The sequence below is a fragment of the Macrosteles quadrilineatus genome, unplaced genomic scaffold (genome assembly GCF_028750875.1).
Source record: "Macrosteles quadrilineatus isolate MER2022 unplaced genomic scaffold, UCM_ALF_1.0 Scaffold_3__2_contigs__length_128488019, whole genome shotgun sequence".
In the NCBI taxonomy this organism is placed as follows: Eukaryota; Metazoa; Arthropoda; class Insecta; order Hemiptera; family Cicadellidae; genus Macrosteles; species Macrosteles quadrilineatus.
The window spans coordinates 29,715,823-29,736,635 of NW_026542596.1; the positions used below are offsets into that span (position 1 = coordinate 29,715,823).

General features: G+C 33.7%; 2 protein-coding genes across 2 annotated transcripts; both read right to left on the reverse strand.

Annotated features, from left to right (window-relative positions):
• Positions 1-7,716: 7,716 nt before the first annotated feature.
• On the reverse strand, positions 7,717-11,876 carry LOC128989067 (gastricsin-like). Its single transcript, XM_054410923.1, has 4 exons — positions 11,623-11,876; positions 10,166-10,301; positions 8,537-8,629; positions 7,717-7,857 (listed from the first exon to the last, which is right to left on the reverse strand). The coding sequence occupies exons 1-4, from the start codon at positions 11,874-11,876 to the stop codon at positions 7,717-7,719; spliced, it is 624 nt and encodes a 207-aa protein (XP_054266898.1).
• Positions 11,877-12,388: 512 nt separating this feature from the next.
• Positions 12,389-17,366, reverse strand: LOC128989068 (uncharacterized). Its single transcript, XM_054410925.1, has 5 exons — positions 17,182-17,366; positions 14,824-15,043; positions 13,640-13,772; positions 12,895-13,016; positions 12,389-12,604 (listed from the first exon to the last, which is right to left on the reverse strand). The coding sequence occupies exons 1-5, from the start codon at positions 17,364-17,366 to the stop codon at positions 12,389-12,391; spliced, it is 876 nt and encodes a 291-aa protein (XP_054266900.1).
• Between the last annotated feature and the right edge of the window lie 3,447 nt (positions 17,367-20,813).

A 20,813-nucleotide genomic window follows, 5' to 3' on the forward strand; every position in this document is an offset into this window, starting at 1 on the left:
CTATTGCAATGCTATGAATTTTGATTGTGTATTTAAAATGCATTCATGTTTTCAGTAAGTAAGAGCGACAGCTGATTTTGCGGCCCCGGCCTGTAAAAACCTGCTCGGTCCCCAAATTACGATGACAGCTGACATGGCCAGCAAAACGTAACTTTCAGCCACCAATTAACGTATGTAATACAGCCAAAAACATCATAGTGTGGTGAAAAGTTTTTTTTTTTACCACACTATGATGTTTTTGGCTGTATTACATACGTTAATTGGTGGAAAGTTACGTTTTGCTGGCCATGTGAGCTGTCATCGTAATTTGGGGACCGAGCAGGTTTTTACATCCCGGGGCCGCAAAATCAGCTGTCCGCTTGCATATTAATTACACAAATAGTATCCATAGCGTTGAAATAGAATTGTTTTATTTTCACCGCTCCCTAGCAACTGTTTATTATTATTTTTGCTGATTCCTGAAATGTCTTTTTCACATAGCCTTAAAGTTGCGTTGAATATCAGTTTTAATTATTATGATTGTGAATAGTAGTAGTGTGGTGAAAAATTTAATTTAAAATTTCCATGTTATTCTTAAAGAAAATTGTAGTTTGCTTGTTCATCGATATATTTTAATCAAATTTAGCATTTTTGTTTATTTTATACTAAGCTATCAACATTTCAAAACACACCTCAATACCTTCCTTGCAGCAGCAAACATAGGTACTCAAAATTAATGTTATTTAAATAGGAAATAAATCTAACAATTTTCAGGGAATATTTTAGTAGAAGTCCAGCCAGGTAAATGGAAATTCGCTTAGTCTGCAGGTTTGCTGTGGTGGTGGTATTTTAAGATGTTTTGTGTTTACGAATTGGCAAGTTAAATGAATTGCACAATGTGTATTGACTTTTAGTGAAGAAGTCAAAATCAGAAAAGTTTTTTTTTTCAAAAAGATCAAAGATTCTAGAATGTAGATGGAGGAAAAAGTCAAGATTTTTGAATTGAAAAAGTACTCTCTGCAGGACTAACGCTTATGCATGCAAAGATAACATAGTCCTCACAGCCATCTTTTGAACTATAAAAATATATTTGTGTTGTGAAATCCCCAAATTGCAACAGCATATGCTAGATAAATGAGCCCAAAATAAGCGGTTAGCAACACATCTAGATTTTCATTGTTCCTGAGATTGCGTAAAACAAAAATTCTAGAACTGAGTTTACTTTAAATGTGTTTGACATGGCTGCAAAAACTAAGTCTCTCGTCCAAGGTCAACCCTAAAAAATACATTTGCAGTTAGGTGAACCTGAAATCCTTCTGTAAAGTTAAGTGTAAGAAAGAAACAGAAAGTTTGTTAATTTACATCGCTTACAACCTCTTAGTTCCAAATGCTTACCCAAGTGTTTATTTTCATTTAAATCTTCCTAACGTTTCATAGTTGACTAGAACATCTATAGTTTAGGATCTTATTCTGTTTCGTGTATTGTGTATTGTGTATTGAGTATTGTGTATTACCACGACAAGATGCAAAGCTGATTAGTCACAGAACAATTGTATTCCCTCAGGGTTGAATACAGAAGACAAACAAGGCAAGCTAGAGGTACCTAACAACGTGTTTGTAGACAAGCCCTAATCTCACTGAAACCCTAGAGAATTCAATTCAGCAATCGTATTGGTCTTCACATAAAACTGTGTTGACTCGGATTAGATCAAGTATGAATTTACAATCTGAATTTAACGTTACAGAAAGAGATAACCACGTTAGGAAAACAAAGTATTAAAGGCAATATCGTTTTACAGCCCTTAACTGAAGAATGGCCCTATCTACTTTTCTCTGATAGGCGAGTTTACAGTCAAGTTTATGCTTTCTTATCCACCCAATCAAAATAAAGGTTTTTTTGTTTGCTATATGGTGAATATAAATTGTTTACTGCAAGTAGTGCATTTAAAAGCTATATATCGTGTAGTTTTTCAACACGTTGTCATTTCTGAAGCTTAGGTGTCTATTAAAACCAAAGTTTGATTAGTTTTCAATCTACATAGAATATAATTTGTTGGTAATTCTGTAATACATTCGAAAAGTTTTGTATTAACTTTATTTGCTTGTCATGGCACACACTATGTTTTTGCTTCTTTTACACATTAGCCAGTGTCTAAAGTTGATGTTTCGCTATTAAACTTTGAGTAATGTTAATAAAAATAAAACTAAGTTGGCAGTCTTTGTGCGTTCTCAGAAGTTGAGAATTGTTCGGTTATCAGAGTAAGTTGGTATGAGAGCATTATTGAACTAGTTCTAGTTCATAGTTGTGAACTATTTCTAACATCTTCTGATTACGACATTAAGGTTTTACTATCATGGCACAGCTTGTTGACCAGCAACTAAACCGTACCAAAGTGATGAAAATATTTTTATTGCAAGGTTATTTTACTGTAATATCTAATACTTAACTCTAATAAATATCTAATGATACTTCAGCTTTTCGTTATGTTATTAGAGAATATTATTTGGCAATCGTAATTTGAATTTCGTATACATAGATTTTTTTTGTTTTCGATCGAATATCTTAGAATAACGCTTGAAATCTGTGGATCTTATGAATTGAAATATATTATATAAATGTTGCAAGCTTCAAGTTCAATCATGTAAAATCACAATATACTCAATTTTAAAAGCCTGTTCTTATAAAATAAGTATCGTTATTTTGTATGTGTGTAGGAATATGATCCATTTCGAGAAATAATTAGTGTCTAAGAAGATTTTCTAGTAAAATAATAATTATCATAATTTTGATACTGTTAATTTATATAGCATTCATACGGCAAAATGAATCATTTTTAATAAAACTAGCTGTAATCCGCTTGCTTTGCCCCGTTTAACTTCTTAATTTTCAAGATTATCTCGTTCGCATGGCTCAATCACGTCCTGGTTGAAGTTCGTTTGCTACGCTCACTCACCTTTAGGTTGGAGCTCGTTCGCTGCGCTCACTTGCCTTCAGGTTAGCTCGTTCGCTACGCTCACTTGCCTTCAGGTTAACTCGTTCACTACGCTAACTCGCCTCCAGGTTGAAGTTCGTTCGCTACGCTCACTCACCTTTTGGTTGCAAATTAGCTGTTGTCATAAATGTAAAAGAAATAATAGTGCTGCACCCTGTTGGTAATCCTTGTAACTTTAATGCTATTGAACATCATAGAACAGAACCAACTTGTTTAATTGAAACAGCTGTTAAGATTCATTAATTCCATTTCTCATAAGGTTAACATGGGAAACTCCAGAGCCACTGGGGCGGAGCCGATTGGAAGGATCACGAAATTGATGGTGTATAAACCTATTCCATGAAATTCTATACGTATGTACCAAGTTTCGTGGCAATCGGTTCAGCGGTGTCTGAGTTTATCACTGCCAAACAAATATATATATATATATATATATATATATATATATATATATATACAAACATCCTCTTTTATACTTATAGATAAATATTTTATTGACATCTTTGGTTGAACAGCCGAACAAACAAATTAAATATAATTTATACATAATTTATATTTCGTACATAAATTATATTGTAATATATACCAAAGAATCGAATTTCTCATATTTTAAAAGTACAGTATACTGTAAGAAGTTGTTAAACCCTTTCAACACAATATCTTGGAACAATATCTTAGCTTTAAAACATAACAAAAGATAATGCAGAATGATAGCCTCTATTTGGGACACCCCCGTGAGAGGGTATCATTAACAAATCTGCATATCTAGGCTTCAATATCGGCACATTAATACTAACTAACGGTATTGGAGTCATTGTAATTGGTATCCGATAGCCTCTGTACCTTTGTCTAACATTGGACAGTCATTGCTTTGACAATCATTGACGTGAATATTCAGTGGTGAGTTTCAAACAATCACCAATCCGTTTGATGTTTGCAATAACAACTAATTTTTCTTACCGATGGTTGAATATTGTTTCCTTTATGTTTATTTTAAATAATTTTGGTTATGTCGTTGATGTTTTATATTATTTTATGCACAGTACATGTTTTACTTTAGGTTCTGTGGTATGTTTGAAATAGAACCATAACTTATTCCACATTAATCGATTTTGTAGTTAAGTTGTTATTAAGGACGAGGGAAAATATATTTATTTCTATATTTTAAATAACTTGGAGTTTTCTTTTTAATAGTCTTGGTGATAATTTTTTTTATGTTAAACGTTTTAGCCACTTTTAAAATGTCATTTCTTATTATTATAGGTTTACATATCTATAATATCCCTCTAAACAATATAACACTTGAAAACCTTAATTTTGTATTCCATGTAAATAGCGTCAAGGTTCGTTCAGCTTTCCTCTCCACAAAAATGACGTCATCTCAGATAATAAATTAAGCTCTTTTGACAGAATGATCTCGTTTAAACAGCTTAATGAACACCATTAATAAATAGCTGTTGAAAATGAGACAGAGATATAATCTTAGTTAATCTTTGTGAATAACAACAAACAACTTAGTTTTTATAACACAGTTTATTAATCAATTAACTTTATACTAGTGTACTTATTGCTCGAATTCGAGCAATTGCTAAGTATTACAGGCGTTAAGTATTTTAAAACGAATAACAGTAATAATTTTTGATGACTTTAAAAAGGTTCGACTCAAATATTATGGAAATACTTAAGATGTACATAACATACCGATATAATCAACATTTCTTGTAAATATCTTATCATTCTTCAAATGCTGATCCTGTTTTTTAGCGTTTTCTACAAATAGTCTTACTCATAGCTGCATTAGGTTGTCCATAATAACGATTATAAATTGTAGACAAACGTTTCTATTTCTTCTCCTTGGTGGTGTTCTTTGACTTTCCTATGTTTCCATAGTTAGCAAATCGGCTCTTTCAATGATTACTAAGAAATGCAGCACAGTGTTAATTTAGTTTTCTTTTAAGTATATCAAATTATCCAGTCACTCTCGTTTTTTCCATTGTAATATTTACGCCAACCCTAATTCAAATAGTAAATATTTCATTTAAACCAAGTCAGTTAATGTTTGTAGCAAACTGTTAAATTAGCTTATTGACTGTTATTAACATATGTTCTTCTTCTCACTTTTAATTTCTGACAACAGCTGGAATTTCATAACAATGTTTGTTTCCCATGTAAATCTTATGGAGAAATGAAATACGAAACTTTAAAGGGCCCCAGGGCCTCACTCTCTAATTATTTAAATAAAAAAGTTTCCTGCACAACTTCACGTTACGCTCTTTCCAACGACACCAAAAACATGTCAATCGTTTCAGTAGTTTCGGAGGAGTAATTGTCACAAAAAAACTGCTTGCGTATTAAATAAGTATATAGATAGATATTTCTCATAAAAATAACTGTTTGGAATATTAGGTACACTAAGCTCCTGTTTATTTGCCTAAATGACAATGCCACTAATTTCATGTATTATTTGTTTTAGTCGTTTTTAGTTGTGTTACATTGACAAGAGGACAAATGTTTAAGCATATTGATAAAGTTTGTCATTCCTCCAGTATCTTGTAGTACAGTAGTTGATTATTTCATCACTAGGGCCTAAAATGTTGAGGTCGTTTGAAGAAATCTATATGCGTCAGATATTAGCCAACGCAACAGCGTTTTTGTTCAAATTACTAAAATACTGTACAGCTTAAATTTAAATTTGACTAGATACAATTGTAGAAATAACTGTAGTGATATGAACAAAGCAATACGACTATAAAAGAGAATTATACGTTCGGAACTTTTTTTCCTTAAATTCCAAGAGCACTGATTAATTCCGTTACACAAAAAGGCAGTTGCAAAATTAAAAGAAAACTATTATGAAAAATAACACATAAAACAAAACTGTCCATAATATACTCTTATTAACTTAATATGTAGTTGATTGGTAATACGAGAACGCCTTTGAATCTTTTGCAAAATACTATAACGTATAAGTCAGTATTTTAACCAAATCGATAAGTCAGTATTTTAATCAAATCGTCCAGTTTAAATTATTTTTGCAAAGGATTGTAATCCATCATTACTCCCAATATCTACAAGGAGATACTACAGAGCAATAATACCACCTTTAAGCAAGACATTCCACATGAAAGGGTATCATTAACAAATCTGCATATCTAGACTTCAATATCGGGACATTAATACCAACCATTATACATCCGAGCTTCTGTTATTGGTGTCCAATAGCCTCTGTATCTTTGGCTGCCATTGGATCATTGCTTTGACAATCATTGACATGCATATTCATCGATGCTAAACAACTAAGATCTGTCTTTTTGAAAACTTGAGTGCAGATATATTTTTGTCTTCTAATAAACTGTTTATTAACCCTATAGCTATAACTACGCATTTATTTTTAGATGCTTCTAAAACACGTTGAGGATAATTAATTGTGTGGATTGATATCACAATTATACAATGAGTGAAATTATATATTTGTTTTCATATGTGTAATTTGATATAATAACGGTCTAATGAGATACTCAGATGCATACAATAGTGTCCTAGTACTGTCAATAATCCGTTATGTTTGTTAGGGTAGTTAAAACATCCTTTTATACCATATTGTACATCGGGATAGGGACGCTGCTGCGTATTTTTACATGAACACGAGTAAAGATGGGTATAAAATGGAGTGCGATGCCTTATTCGCGTGTAGCTTTGTACTAATATCAGTACTACTAGCACTATTTACTGAAAGCCCAACGATCATGTATATAGCTGAGTTTAATATCGAAACATCAAACAATTGTGTTGCTGGCCCAGTGGTTATAGTCTCGGACTTGCGGGGGTACGGGTTCGATTCCCGGCATATCCACAAAACATGTGGGTATGGACGGCTTTCACACTCTCTGTTTGATCTCCTCTTAGCACCTTTTGGACAAGAAAGAATATAGTAAAGTGAACTAGCTTTTTTTGGTAAAAAAGCACCAGCTAAACACTATAACCACTCAGCTACCAACTTATACACAGAGAGGGAGATCAGAATTAAAAATGATAAAAGGACGTGTCGCTTTACAGCACTTAAATCCAAATTTTCTCTCTCAACTTTCGCCAGATAAGCGACTTAACGAAATGTTTATTCGACTACAACCTTCTTACCCAAATTACTTCAGTTTTCACAGTTTGACAAATGTATTATTCCTTTGTTTGGATAACAAAAAAATATCAATACATAATGTTGGTCGATCAAGAAATCATAAGACTTGTTACAGATCGTAGTGTTTTGCATTTGTATTTTAGGCAGCGAGCAAATCTTGTGGTAGAGCACGAGCAGAAGTCCCCGTGGTCAATTCCGTCAATCTCAACTATCTACACCTAGCCTGAGTTAGGATAATTTTATAATTATTGTTTCGAGCTACAGTCATGTCTTATACAACAAATGTTACCCATAAAATAAAACTATTTCAACGACTTGACAAGAAAAAGAAACACTGTGTTTTTTTTTAAGTTTAATCAATTAGTTTACACCTCTTCTTTATCACAACAGTCCACTTTCATTGCGGGGTTTTCAACTACTTTTTCATCCCAATCTCTCTGTAGGCTGACAATATTATCTAAAAAGAATGTCAGTTGTATGACTCATTCCTTCAGAACGGTTCTAGTTGTTACGCCAAGCCTCCTAGTATGTTATAGTCAATGGTAGAAGGCTCTACTGTGAGAATTGACAGTTCTTCTCTTTTGTCGCTGACTTGGGTATGGGTAACTCCTAGACGGCTCTGGCAAAGCCCACACGATGGTTGCCCATGTCGAACACTGTGTAGTACTTGCGCATCCAAACATCGCCAAGGATGAACATACTGTCGCTATCAGACGGCTTAATCCCCACGTCACAGACACCTGGTCGAACCTGGAGACAATCATTGGAATTAAGAACTTACTTTGTTTCAATAGATACCTCTTTCTCAATCAAGGTAAAGATTTCATCACAAATTTTTTTTCTTTTCCTATGGGTCATATCTCTTTCATCAATCACCCTAATTAAAAACATGTAAACCCCGAATTCAGCCACAATAAAAAAATAGGCAATTCATCAAACTTCAAATAAACATAGCTCTGATTCTTCACCTTAATTACTGCGGAAAACTTAAGGTCACTCTCGTGATAGTATCACCTAACGAACGCCCATTTGTGACAATAGTTTGATTTGTAAGGCATTAACATCTGTGGCATGAACCTTTTATACCAAAAGGGGTTTTAAAAGATTTGATCCAACTAAAGAAGATTAGAGGCTTAATGTCTATAAGAATGAATCTCTTCTGCAACCTTGAGGCGGTAATCACACCCCACGAGTCAATGAGTCTTCTTCAGTGTTTTTAGAGCTAAAAGTAAACGCTGTTTGTTCCTCTATGTATCTACATGTTATACATATTGCCAATATATGGTTGATGTTTAGTATTTAACCTTATACTGTATATTAACAAATTCAATTCATATATACATTCTGGGCAAGCAGAGTACTATCGCATTCACAGAGAATTAGTTAGGATTATTACAAATATTCGTTCATGAACAGAAGTTTGTTTTACCTTAAACACATATTCAGAAGGTTCCAGGGTCATTTTAACTTCACTTATGACGAGAGTCAATGTTGGTAGCATGTGAAGTTTGGCACAGTCAAACTGGAAATAAATAATCTTCTAAATAGCTGTGATTATAATATGCATAGCAAATATAGGCTAATATATTTTTATAATAATTGCTAACTAATAGGTATACATTTCAAATTGGTTAACATAATCTAGAACTTTAATTTCTTAACACTGAAATTTTTTTGTGTTACATGTAAATTTATTTGTCTAGATAAATATTTTAAAACTTATCTAAATAATCAAACTAATGAATTATTTTATTTAACACACTGTGTGTTATAAACAATCTAATTAAGTTTGTAAACTATCATGTACATAGTATTTTTGTTTACATTATTTCCTTTTTAAACATATATAGATTTTTTGGAAAAAGTTATTCATTTCTAGCTAAAGTTAAGCAGCTTATGTTAATACTTTAATACTTTATTGGTAGGTTAATTGTTATTAGTTAAATTCATGCCTATTTTCAGTTATGCAACGGGACAAATTGCCACAACTATTGGTAAAAAATGTATTACTTTAAACTAAGATTGTTTAGATTGATATGATATATTGAGATTTACTCCTATTAATGAGTCGTACTATATACAAAACGAGTAGGGCCTATATTTAAAACAAAACCGGATTCTAAATTATCGCGCTGATGACGTATTTAAAGCGAAATAAAAATCATGTAAATCTATCAAATGTCATCAAATGGGAGAGAAGAGGGAAGTAGACGGGTTGACTAATTCTACAAAACTCATCCGTCATCTCCAAGAAAGGTTCCTACCAAATCCTTGAAATTAAAATTTAAGCAATTTACGGACGAAGCAAACCTTCATTGCACAAGAGAGTGTTTTAAAACTCCACATCCGACCACCTAGTACTGTTTTTGACATGTAATCATTATGTCTGATGAATATAATAATTAACTATTTTCTACCTAACCTTTGTGAATTAGGTTAATATTTTAGCTTCCAGTTTTTAATTTTTCTTTGTGGTAAATATAAATTAGGCTTTTCAGAATTATAATTTGAAATAGAAATAAACATTTCATTTAATTATTGAACTATTGAATTAATTTGTATTTTAATTATTGAAATTTTTCAAAAATTTCCACCACTCCATTAATAATGCACAAAATGAATTTGCCGAATTAATTAAGCATGCAAAGGATTATTTCCTCTGGGCAGTTTCTATGTTTATTGGCATCTCTTCTAGGTTAACGCCAAAAATATTTAACGCAGCATTAATTAGTGTAAACAACTGAAATTAGTAGGATTGATATAATAAGTGATTTAGTGAATTCCAGCCGACCCAGTTAAATTTAAAACAGGTTAGTTCTAAAGCAATTATAATATCAACCGTTAGCTATCAACCATGTTTAGCACTTGCCTACCAGCCACCACACTCCTTTGTATGAGAGGCTTTGTGAGAGCTGGCATTGAATGTGTTAAATATAAGACATACTCATGTAAGATTACTTTTGCTATATGTTAAATATTAAGATAGTAAACAAGCTTAGATGTATTACACGCACTAGTAAAGCAGGACGATGGACTTCACAAAACATTGTAACTTTACGTAGTAGTCTTGTGATCCGAGCATCCCTATGCTGGAAAACATGTTGAACATTTGCTTTGGAAGATACAGGAGAGTCGTTCCAGAATCAACTAAAGCCATCATGTGTCCTTTGATCTCTTGATCCTTGACAAACACCCTGCAACATACACAAAAACCATACTTACTTTTAAATTAGAACAATCAGTAGTTCAATAATAATGCAGTTTTGTGTTTAGCTCAGCACATGAAAACATAATTCCCTTGCATTTAAGTCAGCAATACGAAATATTCATATAAGTGGATTCCCGCTGAAAGTAGGAAAGTGGGAAAACAAAAAAAAAGGTTTCAGTAATCAAGGACGTGAGTTGGGGAGAAATGCAAAACCTTGGAAGGTAAAAAAGGAAAGCTGCCATCTGATTCACTAATGTTCCTTATGCTGCAAAAGGAGTCAATAGGAATTAATGTCAAAGACATATTGTAGTTTCGTTTTAACAACCACTTGCGAAGGTTTACTAGTGTCTTCATCTGTTCAGTGTCTTTTTAGCGAATTTCCCATATAGGGAATAAGCTATTACCGTAGTACTCATGGTAAGACCTGGACCCGAGACCGATCTAATTTTTCATTTTGAGGTCCCTAGAGGCCAAAAACACCATCCGTTCAAATTCATATATATATATATTTATATATATATATACAGTATTTATATATATGTATATATATATATTTATATAAATATATATATGTGTGTCCGTTAGCGCGATAACTCGAGCAAAAATGATCCGATTTTGATGAAATTTGGTACAAACGTGAGGTTTATTCGAACGAGTTCGCGATCCAGCATAATCGGACCATGGGAACGGGGGATTATGGGGGGTTTTATGGGGTAAAAATGGGGTTTTCCCATTTTTTAACCTAAAAACAAAAAACTTTGCGATTTCTTTCTAAAACGTTTTGTAGAGCTTAAAAAAAGAAATAATTTAGTATATTGAAGCGCTGTTGTATGCCTAACGGTCACGGAGAAAATCCAATAATAGTGTTATTAAAAATTCCCATGTTATTCTTATGGGGAAAATGAAAATTGTTGTAGTTTACTTGTTTATGGGTATATATTGATAAAATTTGGCGAATTTATTTATTTCATCCTATACTATTGATGTGTGGTCAAAAAACACTTTTTACCTTCCCCGTAGCAGCAAACCTAAGCACTTGTTAAATCTAATGTTATTTAAATAGGGAATAATATGTCTTATTCATGGAAATATTTTAGTAAAACTGTAATCAGACAAGTTGAAATTCGCTTAGTCTGCAGGTTTGCTGCGGCGGGGGTATTTGATTACTTTTATGTCTGAAATTTACTTTAGGTATATTTTGTATACTTTTTAACTTTATAAAGTTTCTTTCGTTGCAGGACTTCACTTTACTTATCGTACTTTACTATGTTGATGTTTAATCTACTTTTATTCCAGAACTGTCCTACCTTTGGACGGCTATGAGCCATGCCTTGCTGGAGACTACCGGAGAGTAGACAAGGTCCCCAGTGTAGTGGTCAGGGTCGAAGCCCCCGATCACGAGCTGTGCTGAGCGTTCATCCTCCTTGGAGTCGCACCACCAACCCCACAAGTTCGGGATTGTGGGTAACCAGGAAGGAAACTCTGGAAGTTCTGGTAACCATGAGAAGAGAGGAAGTTCGGGTTCCGGGCACCAGGTACGGCCGAGTGGTGGGTCGTCCATGTAACATTAAATTTACAAATAAACACTCGGGAATAACTTACATTAATGGACAACGAAGCACATTTTATCAAGATTTTGGGACTCTATATTTGACTGGAATTGAGGTCTAAGTACACGCTGTACCAAGAAATGTTTTTAAAACATAAATGGGTGTATCACAACCTAATTATGAGTGTATAATTGAAATACTTGTCTTTTGTAACATCACGACTATGACGATCTATTATACAGTATTTGACAGAATCATTGATTATCCAATTACCAATTCCCAATTATTGAGGACAGCTGGATTTAGTTACAAATCATCAATAAGCTACTGACTTTCCTCAGGGTTGAATTGGAAACCGTCTACCAGGTATAAATATAACCACTCAGCTATTCAATAATATCATTGACTATTGAGAATTCAAAAGTCAATATTGATATCTTTACTTTCTATCTCATCAAATCGTAAATTTTAAAATATCTATTTGAGATCAATTGTTAGAATCTTCTACCAAAAGCATTGATGCTTACTGGGTAAGGTAGAAGGCAAAGATGGGCTCGTCAACGACTCCCTGACACACCATGTTGAGCAGTGGGAGGTTTCTCCGGAGTATATTAGTAGAGCCGTAGTCAGGGTAGCCTAAGCCCAGGATACCGTCATACTGTTCCTGGCAGGTACTGTCTGCGTGGTTGATGGTGATCACCTCTGCAAACAGCTGATCCTCCACGTCAGCGCCTGCTATCTACAAACATATGATAGTGATTGTGGGGGTTAAAGACACTGTTGTGGAGAGCTAGTGAACCTCAGTGGTGAAGTTACAGTGATGATTATGATGATATTACGTCATATTTTTTCCAACTTTTATTTGGCTGAAGAGCATATTTTTGGCAAATAAGTAAAAATTAGTTTAATTAGAACTTCTAGCTTTCCTGTTAGCAATTGCAGGTTTCACGTGAACTCTATTTCAGCTTCGAGTGTTTTGAAAGCTAATAATTTTATCAGGAATCAAGATGAGCTATCCCGGAATCTCACCTCAAAATCTTCCTTAGATATGAACCCCTTGTAGAAGGAGCCGTCCTCGTAACCAATACGCCAGAGTCTGCCGTCCTCTTGGTAGCTGTAGCTCTGATCGTGGTCGTACACGGAATGTCCACCTGATAACTATAAACATTGTATCTGATCTGAGTGATTAAGAGTGAAGTAGATAGTTGAGGAATCAAATTTTAACTACACACAGACTAGCGGTACACAAACACTAACACCATCTCATCCAAAAGTTTATTATTATACCCTTAGCAATATGGAAGTGACCCTGAACGCCATTTAATAGACATGTTCATGGACACTTCCATATTACTGAGGATAAATTGGCTTACAACCAAAGCAGTACTCTACCTCTACTCAACACTCAACAGCTATAACTATTCTACTCACGCGGCTATGATGTAGCTACTCGCTGTGAGTTTTCAATGCGGCTTAATCTAAAGTTAACAGTGAACTCAATCGCGGTGGTTAGCAACCAAATCTAGAGGTACCAAACAACACAAAAGAGGAACAGGAAAGATAATAGGCAATAGCTGTTGCATGATGCAGTCATATTTTATGAAAAAATTAACCACGTTATTTTTTTACTGTGCATCATCTTGAAAACATATTCAAACATTGTTTTTGGTAATTTAATTTTCAAAAATCAACTGAGATGGCTTTTTCCCGGACCCACAAACTTTCGGTCACTCCCCGTTACAACTTTCTGGAAGCACCCATGGTAGATACTCACACTTGTTACAGTATTCAGGGTATGAGGTACAGAGGTAGGCTGAACCGACCCAGAAGTCTGAAGATCCTGTATCGAAGTTGATCTTCACTGGCTGACCCGGAGTGCCTATAGTGATGTCGCCGTAGTAGTAAGACTGCAAAAAACATAATCATTATCTGTCTACGATCCTGTAGCTACACACATTGCATTCGGGCTAACTAGGATTACATCAGTTTTGAAACAGTTAGGCCTAGGATGAGTGCAATGTGATCTTTGCTTCAATGAAGTCCTTGTAAGGCATAGGGAATAATGTATTTAGGATCCGGAAGTAGCCATAAAAGGTTACTTGACTTAGGCTAATCTAGTATGGCATCAAAATAAAAGCTACAATTGCATTGCTTGATTTGCATTTACTTTACTCGCATTTCAATTGAGTTATCAAAGTTCTTCTAATGTACAGCATGTTTCATTAAACCAAAAAACGTTAAACTATATGTTTTACAGTTAAGCTTTCCATTAAAATAGTTGTAATATCATATTAAACAGTGTTTTACAAACAACTGGTTTATACACTAGAAAGAATCAGATTATTCTCTTCTGTGAACCCACCACGTTACAAAACAAAGTTAAAGCTGTGTGATGTAAATGGATTGACATTTCATTTTGCTATTGTGTGAGCGAAAATGAAATCCTGGTTTGACCTAGTTTAGACAGTGGTTTGCAGCAACACTCCATCAATGTTCTGTCAAACTTCGTATTGAATCCTAACTTGTTACAAAGTCGTATATTATTTTTTCAATTGTAATATTACTTTGAGCTTTTACTATGGATACTTCAACGCTTAATGTTATCTTTACGTAAACGTCCTTTCTCCATATTAGGGTTGTGGCTAATTTTAGAATAAAACTGAACGTAATTGGAACTACCATCAGAGAGTGCTGATACATTATTTATTTTTTTTATTTCGAATAAAAACCGAGCTTTTAACCAAGCTAAATGAATTAAAAACTAACTTATCGTTTTTAATGTCATATCAACTATTGAATAATTTAAAATTGAGAGAGAAAATATAACTTTTGCGCAAATTTCACTCCATTATTGGCTTATTCAAATTGGTACAGATGGTACATACAAATTAGATGTATAATTTGGTATTCAAAAGTCTACATTTTAAGGTAAAAAGATTTGTCTATATTTTCACTCACATCTGCAAAGTTCGTCAGGTCTATTGTGATGTCCCGAGATATGTTCAACGTCCTTGACAAGTTGTGACGCCGTCGACGTTTCAACACACTCATTCGCATCATCTTCTTGTCATCTTGTTCTCTGCAACTAATGACTGACATTAATTGAGTTCGTAACTTTGGTGAGTTGTCAGAAGAATTGCGACCTCTTTCAGCCTTGCATTTATCCATCAACATGAGCCTCGAATGTCCAAGCTTTAATCCTATCAAGGAAATGAAGTATTTTGTGGACGCCTCTGTGAACACTACCCAAGTTGCAATACAATTGATTAATCATTTTTATTGTGGGTACAGTAATGAAGTGTCAATTCTGAACTGTTTAGGGGACTTCATTTTTTTTCATTTTTTAAACAAAAGTATTAGTTTAGTTACCACTACTTAAATATTAATTTCTGTTGTCTATCTCCATTCATTCTTTTGGGTTAAAATACCTACCTTCGTATGGTCACCATTTCAATTAAAAGTATTAAAGGCAGAAAAATGAATAATTGGTGTTACAATGGTGTGACAATGGAACTTGTAATTTGTATTTCGGCAAACATAACAATTTCAATTGGATCACCATCGTTAAATTCAATCCTGACTGAAATAAATGGTAATACATGTAATCAAATTAACCATCATTATTACAATTTTGACTAGTATTTAGCTCTCATTTTCAAAACTTTAATCCAACAATGAAATATGGGTACTTTCCTGTTAAAGGGTACATTCATTATTATCGATGATTTTTTCGATATATCGATATTTTTTTCCGATTCATTACAAATTAACAACTGATCTTGTTTAGGCCAAAATAACCTATTATTAAGAAATTAAACTGTTCTAAGCTAACCTAACATAACAAACTAAACTCGCTGTACCATTTAAAAATTCCGTTTGATAACAGAAAAGTCAAGTTAAACACGCGGGATTTTTAAATGTTACACGTAGCAAGTTTGGTTAGTTATGTTACGTTCTTTTTTAGAACAGTTTCATTTCATTATTGTTTGTTGATACCACTGAGCTAAAATTATAACTGGAGGTAGCACTGCCATGGCAGAAGTCTGTCAAAGGCGTGTCGCTGATTTTGTTAGGTTGGTATAGCAGTGAGTTTCTTTATCCAATAACATGGCTTCTATAACTAGGTTGGTATAGCAGTGAGTTTTCTTATCCAATAACATGGCTTCTTATAACTCACACCTCACGTAAACATGGCGGCTGGCGACACGCATCTTTGACATTCAGTCCTACCTCCAGTTAGAATTATAGCTCAGGGGTTGATACTGAACAATATTTATCGTAGTTGTCACCTGATGTTTCAATTTGTTAATATCGATATATCGAGAAAAAAATCATCAATTATAATGAATGTGTCCTTTAACAGGAAAGTACCGAAATATGTTTCTACCGTCATGTTCTTTTTATATTACTGCATTATTCATGATTACAGGTAATAATTTAAAAGATCACATGGCTTTTCGTAAAGTTGTATACTCCAATTAAGAGACAGTCTTAGCAGGGGTTGTTATTTGATAGTCCTACAACTAAAGTTTGGTTCTGAACTTGTACTTCGGGTATCGTCTTTATCATCAGGCATATTACCATATAGAACCATAGAATAGATGGATAAAGTATGGAGTACAGAACATATGTTCTGCTCTCTAACCTTTAGAGTTTATACCAACCGTACAAGCTCCTCTTGTTTCCTCTTTAACCCTCTTTTAAATATTCTGCAGATATCACATCTTTACAGAACTACTTGAACAAAAAACACAAAACCTACAACAATGAACAACCTATACAATGAAAACCTGTCAAATTGGTTTGACATACAAAACCTTCTTGTACTGTACTTTTGATCCTCCACTGTTACTAAGTTGGAGCTCCTATTGTCAACATAACCCCTCACTGTTTTACAGTAGTACACAACTCGTGTATTTTTGTCCCTAATGACACTGGATTGTGACGTTGTAACGAAGGTACAATGCAGCTAACGATGACTGCAATACAGCAAGGTACAACAATGATTTTGTCTGCAGTGTCATTATTGTTACAATCATCTTGCACTTGTGGCTGTGACTTTAAGAACAAGTAACAACTTCTTGAAACACTGGTTCGTGTTGCCAATATAATTATTCATTGTTATTTGGACAATTTGAGGCTGCATATATTCCTGAGGATTACTCACCAAAAACGTTTGCTTGAGATTAACCATTATATATGATTTTATAAAATATGTATGTTATACGTATGAAAACCTTATACTCGTATTATAGCCATAAAAAGGTCACCTATTATTCACACGTTCATCTAATTTCATTTTACTTACTTACTTACTCCTGTGGCCATTGGAAACCTAGGTGGTTTTTGGCCTCGCCAACCATGTGCCTCCAAGCTCTTCTATCCTCTGCCAGCTCCAAGTCTGCTCCCATTCCTCTCAAGTCCTTCGTCACCTCATCAACCCATCGCATTCTTGGTCTACCTAATGGTCTCCTTCCTTCTGGTATACCTCTGAGTACCATCTTCACCATCTCTCTCTCACTTCTACGGTTAATATGGCCCATCCATCTCAATCTCCTACTTTTAACTATTCCCACAATATCTGGTTCACCATATAATTCTTTTAACTCTCTATTTTTCCTTATCCTCCATGCATTTCCTTCTTTTACTGGTCCAAAAATTCTTCTCAAAATTTTGTTTTCAAAAGTAATAAGGCGCTTTTGAATAATTTTATTAAACTCCAGTATGATCTTTCTGCTGCTGTGAGTCTGCTCTGAATTTCTATTTCTTCTCTATTATTGTTTGTGATCATCACTCCCAAATACTTAAAGATACTAGTTTTCTGGAACCTATAGTTTAATACTTCTAAGTGGTCTTCCTCGTCATCTTGCCTACTTATTTTCATGTAGTTGGTTTTGTTTTCATTTATTTGTAAACCCACTTTTCTTGCTTCTTTAATTAGTACTTCTGTTAGCACTTTGAGATTATTTTTGTTTTCAGCTACAATGGCTACATCATCTGCGAATGCTAGAAGGTTTATTTTATCAGTAAGTCTTGCCCCTCCTTCACTATTTCTTGTTTTCTTGAGAGCTTCTTCTAGTGCTATATTGAATAATAATGGCGATAGACCATCACCTTGTCTCACTCCGGTATTTATATTAAATGTATCTGTATATTCTTTCCCTATTTTTACTTTCCCTTTGGATTCATTTAAACACATTTTTGCCAACTGAATTATTTTATTAGGTAATCCATACTTTTTCATCATCTTCCACAGTTTATGTCTGTTTATTGAGTCGTAAGCTTTGCTAAAATCTACAAACATTACATATATATCTTTGTTGTATTCCCAATACTTTGAGGTTATTTGTTTTAGAATAAATATTTGGTCTGTTGTTGATCTCCCTTTCATAAAACCTGCTTGGTGGTCTCCTACTATTTCTTCTACATGGCATTTGAGTCTGTTTAAGATAAGTTTAGATAGTATTTTGTATGTTGTATTTATAAGGGATATACCTCTATAATTTTTGCATTCTAGTTTGTCCCCTTTTTTGTGCAGTGGGACTATTACTGCTTCAGTCCACTCTTTTGGCATTTTCTCGCTTTTCCATACTTGTAGAATCAGTTTGTGTAGATGGATGAAAAGTTCTTCGGTTCCATTTTTCATTAATTCTATTGGGATCGCATCTTCACCAGGAGCTTTGCCATTTTTGAATGTTTTTAAAACGTCCTTTATTTCTTGCATTGTGGGCTCAGCACAAGGAATTTCTTCGATTCCTTGATCTTCTTCCTCCTCTGCCAAAACTTCATCTTCAATATTCCTTGCTTCATCCTCATTGCAGTTCAATAGTTCACAAAAGTACTCTTTCCAAGTTTTTAAAACTTCAGTTGGCTCACATGTTACTATTCCATTTCGATTTTTCACGCCTATTACATTTGGTTTAAAACCTTTTTGGAAAAACCTAATTCTTCTGTAGAAGTCTTTAGAGTTATTTTGGTTGCAGTCCTGTTCTGCTCGTAATAGAGTGTTGTTTACATACTTTCTTTTTTCTCTTCTTAGTGTTTTGTTTACTTCTCTATTTAGGAGTTGGTATCTTGCCTTTGACTCCGCCGTGTTATCTGCGAGTGTTTCCTTTTTCGCTTGTCTTCTTTCTTGAACAAGTTTTTGGCATTCTTCGTTAAACCATGGTTTTTTAATAATCTTACTTTTTTCAAAGACTGTTTCAGCTGATTCTTTGACCCCTTTCTTAATGGTTTCCCATACTCTTTCTACATCCTCTCCGGTGTCTTGTGCTAATACCGAAAACCTATTCTTCAGTTCGATTTGGTATTCCTTTATCTTGTTTGGTTCAAACAATATTCTTTCTTCAGCTTTATTCTTTTTTCTCTTTTCTATTTTTAATCTTTGTTTTACTTTTATTAAGACTAAATAGTGATCAGTGCCACATTCTGCTCCCCTTAGGCTTCTTACCTGGGTAACTGAGCTCAGATGTCTTTTATCTACTAGGACATGGTCTATTTGGTTTACTGTGTGTCCATCAGGTGATACCCAGGTTTGTTTGTATATATTTTTTCTAGGAAATTTGGTACTTGCTATGAATAAGTCTGTGGAGCAAGCAAAACTTAGTAACCTCACACCATTTTCATTACTTTCTTCATGTAAGCTTTCTTTTCCAGCTACACTTTTCCATATATCTTCTCTACCTATTTTGGCATTTGCATCTCCTAACATTATAAGCGTATCATAATCTGAAATATCGGTAACTAATTCTTCTAATTGTGTATAAAAATTGTCTTTATCCTCATCATTACTTTCTTCTGTTGGCGCATAGTAACTAATCACAGATAAACTATTAAATTTTCCTCTTAACCTAAGGTAACAAATTCTTTCATTTAAAGCTTTATAACATATCACAGATTCTAGTAACTGTCTTCTAATTTTATTTCAATTTAATTTCATTTTACGATTAAAAACTATATGAAAGTTTATAATCTTTGACTAAATATTGGATACTAAAAATAATGAAGATTACAGATCAATGACTAAAAAAATATTACTTTATTTCCAACAGTCAAAAGTCTCTGTGTTTCTCTCTCAAAACTGAATTCATTACCCTACGATAAGAGCCATTAATGATATAAATGACTCCCTTTAGTTTTGGATTAAACTTTCAGTAAATAACTATCTAGCATTGTGCCACAATGTATACAATGCAAGCAATTGCTTTTTTTTCCTTACAGCAACCGTTCTAAATCAATTCACATAGTAGATTTATAATTTAAACTCGTGAACCAGAGTACATAATCCAGCCAAAACTCCTGTTAACCTATACAAATTAAAGATCCTCAAATTAAGTAAAGGTTCGTCACAATAATTCGTTTATGACATGTGGACTTTAATATAGGTAAACTACTTGCATATTTTAAAATCTTGTGTTTTCACTTTTGAATGCAGATGGTTCAAAACTGTGAATTCGGTTTTAAATTCATTGCGAATCCATAAACACAGTTGCAGGACAATAAGACGGTGTGACTAGAAAATAAAATTGGAATTACAGTAAGATTCCTTTAAAACAGGCTGTCCCACATAAAAAGGCGTGGCTGTAAGATAGTTTCTCCAAGACCAGTTGTAACACGGAAAGGGCGGGAAAAATCAGCTGGACCTTTTACATCTTGGCAGACATTGTTGGTTTGTATTTAGGAGCCTCTTGTTGTGAGAGGCTTTAAGACTTATAGGTGAAATAAATTCCAGTAAAATAAAAACTTTATACGTGCTTTAGAGAAGTGAGATATTGTATTTAAGAACGGATTTAAATTGCATTTAAAATACATTTAAATTACACTCACTTCATTTTCTAAGCCTAGGTTACTTCAAGTTTTAAAAAACCTCGGTAATGCGTTAACTGTATTATTTTATTGCAAAAGCATGAAATACCTTTTGAATATACTTTTCTCATTATTTTTTATTT

What these genes read in the sequence shown, in the direction of transcription:
- LOC128989068 (XM_054410925.1), bottom strand. Translation starts at nt 17,366, where the DNA reads ATGGTACTCAGAGGTATACCAGAAGGAAGGAGACCATTAGGTAGACCA. An exon ending in GGTTTCCAATGGCCACAGGA is followed by an intron (nt 15,044 to 17,181) that starts GTAAGTAAGTAA and finishes TGGACATTCGAG; the next exon opens with GCTCATGTTGATGGATAAAT. An exon ending in TATCTAAGGAAGATTTTGAG is followed by an intron (nt 12,605 to 12,894) that starts GTGAGATTCCGG and finishes ATATGTTTGTAG; the next exon opens with ATAGCAGGCGCTGACGTGGA.
- LOC128989067 (XM_054410923.1), bottom strand. Translation starts at nt 11,876, where the DNA reads ATGGACGACCCACCACTCGGCCGTACCTGGTGCCCGGAACCCGAACTT. An exon ending in TGGCTCATAGCCGTCCAAAG is followed by an intron (nt 10,302 to 11,622) that starts GTAGGACAGTTC and finishes TGTATGTTGCAG; the next exon opens with GGTGTTTGTCAAGGATCAAG. An exon ending in CTTCTGAATATGTGTTTAAG is followed by an intron (nt 7,858 to 8,536) that starts GTAAAACAAACT and finishes GATTGTCTCCAG; the next exon opens with GTTCGACCAGGTGTCTGTGA.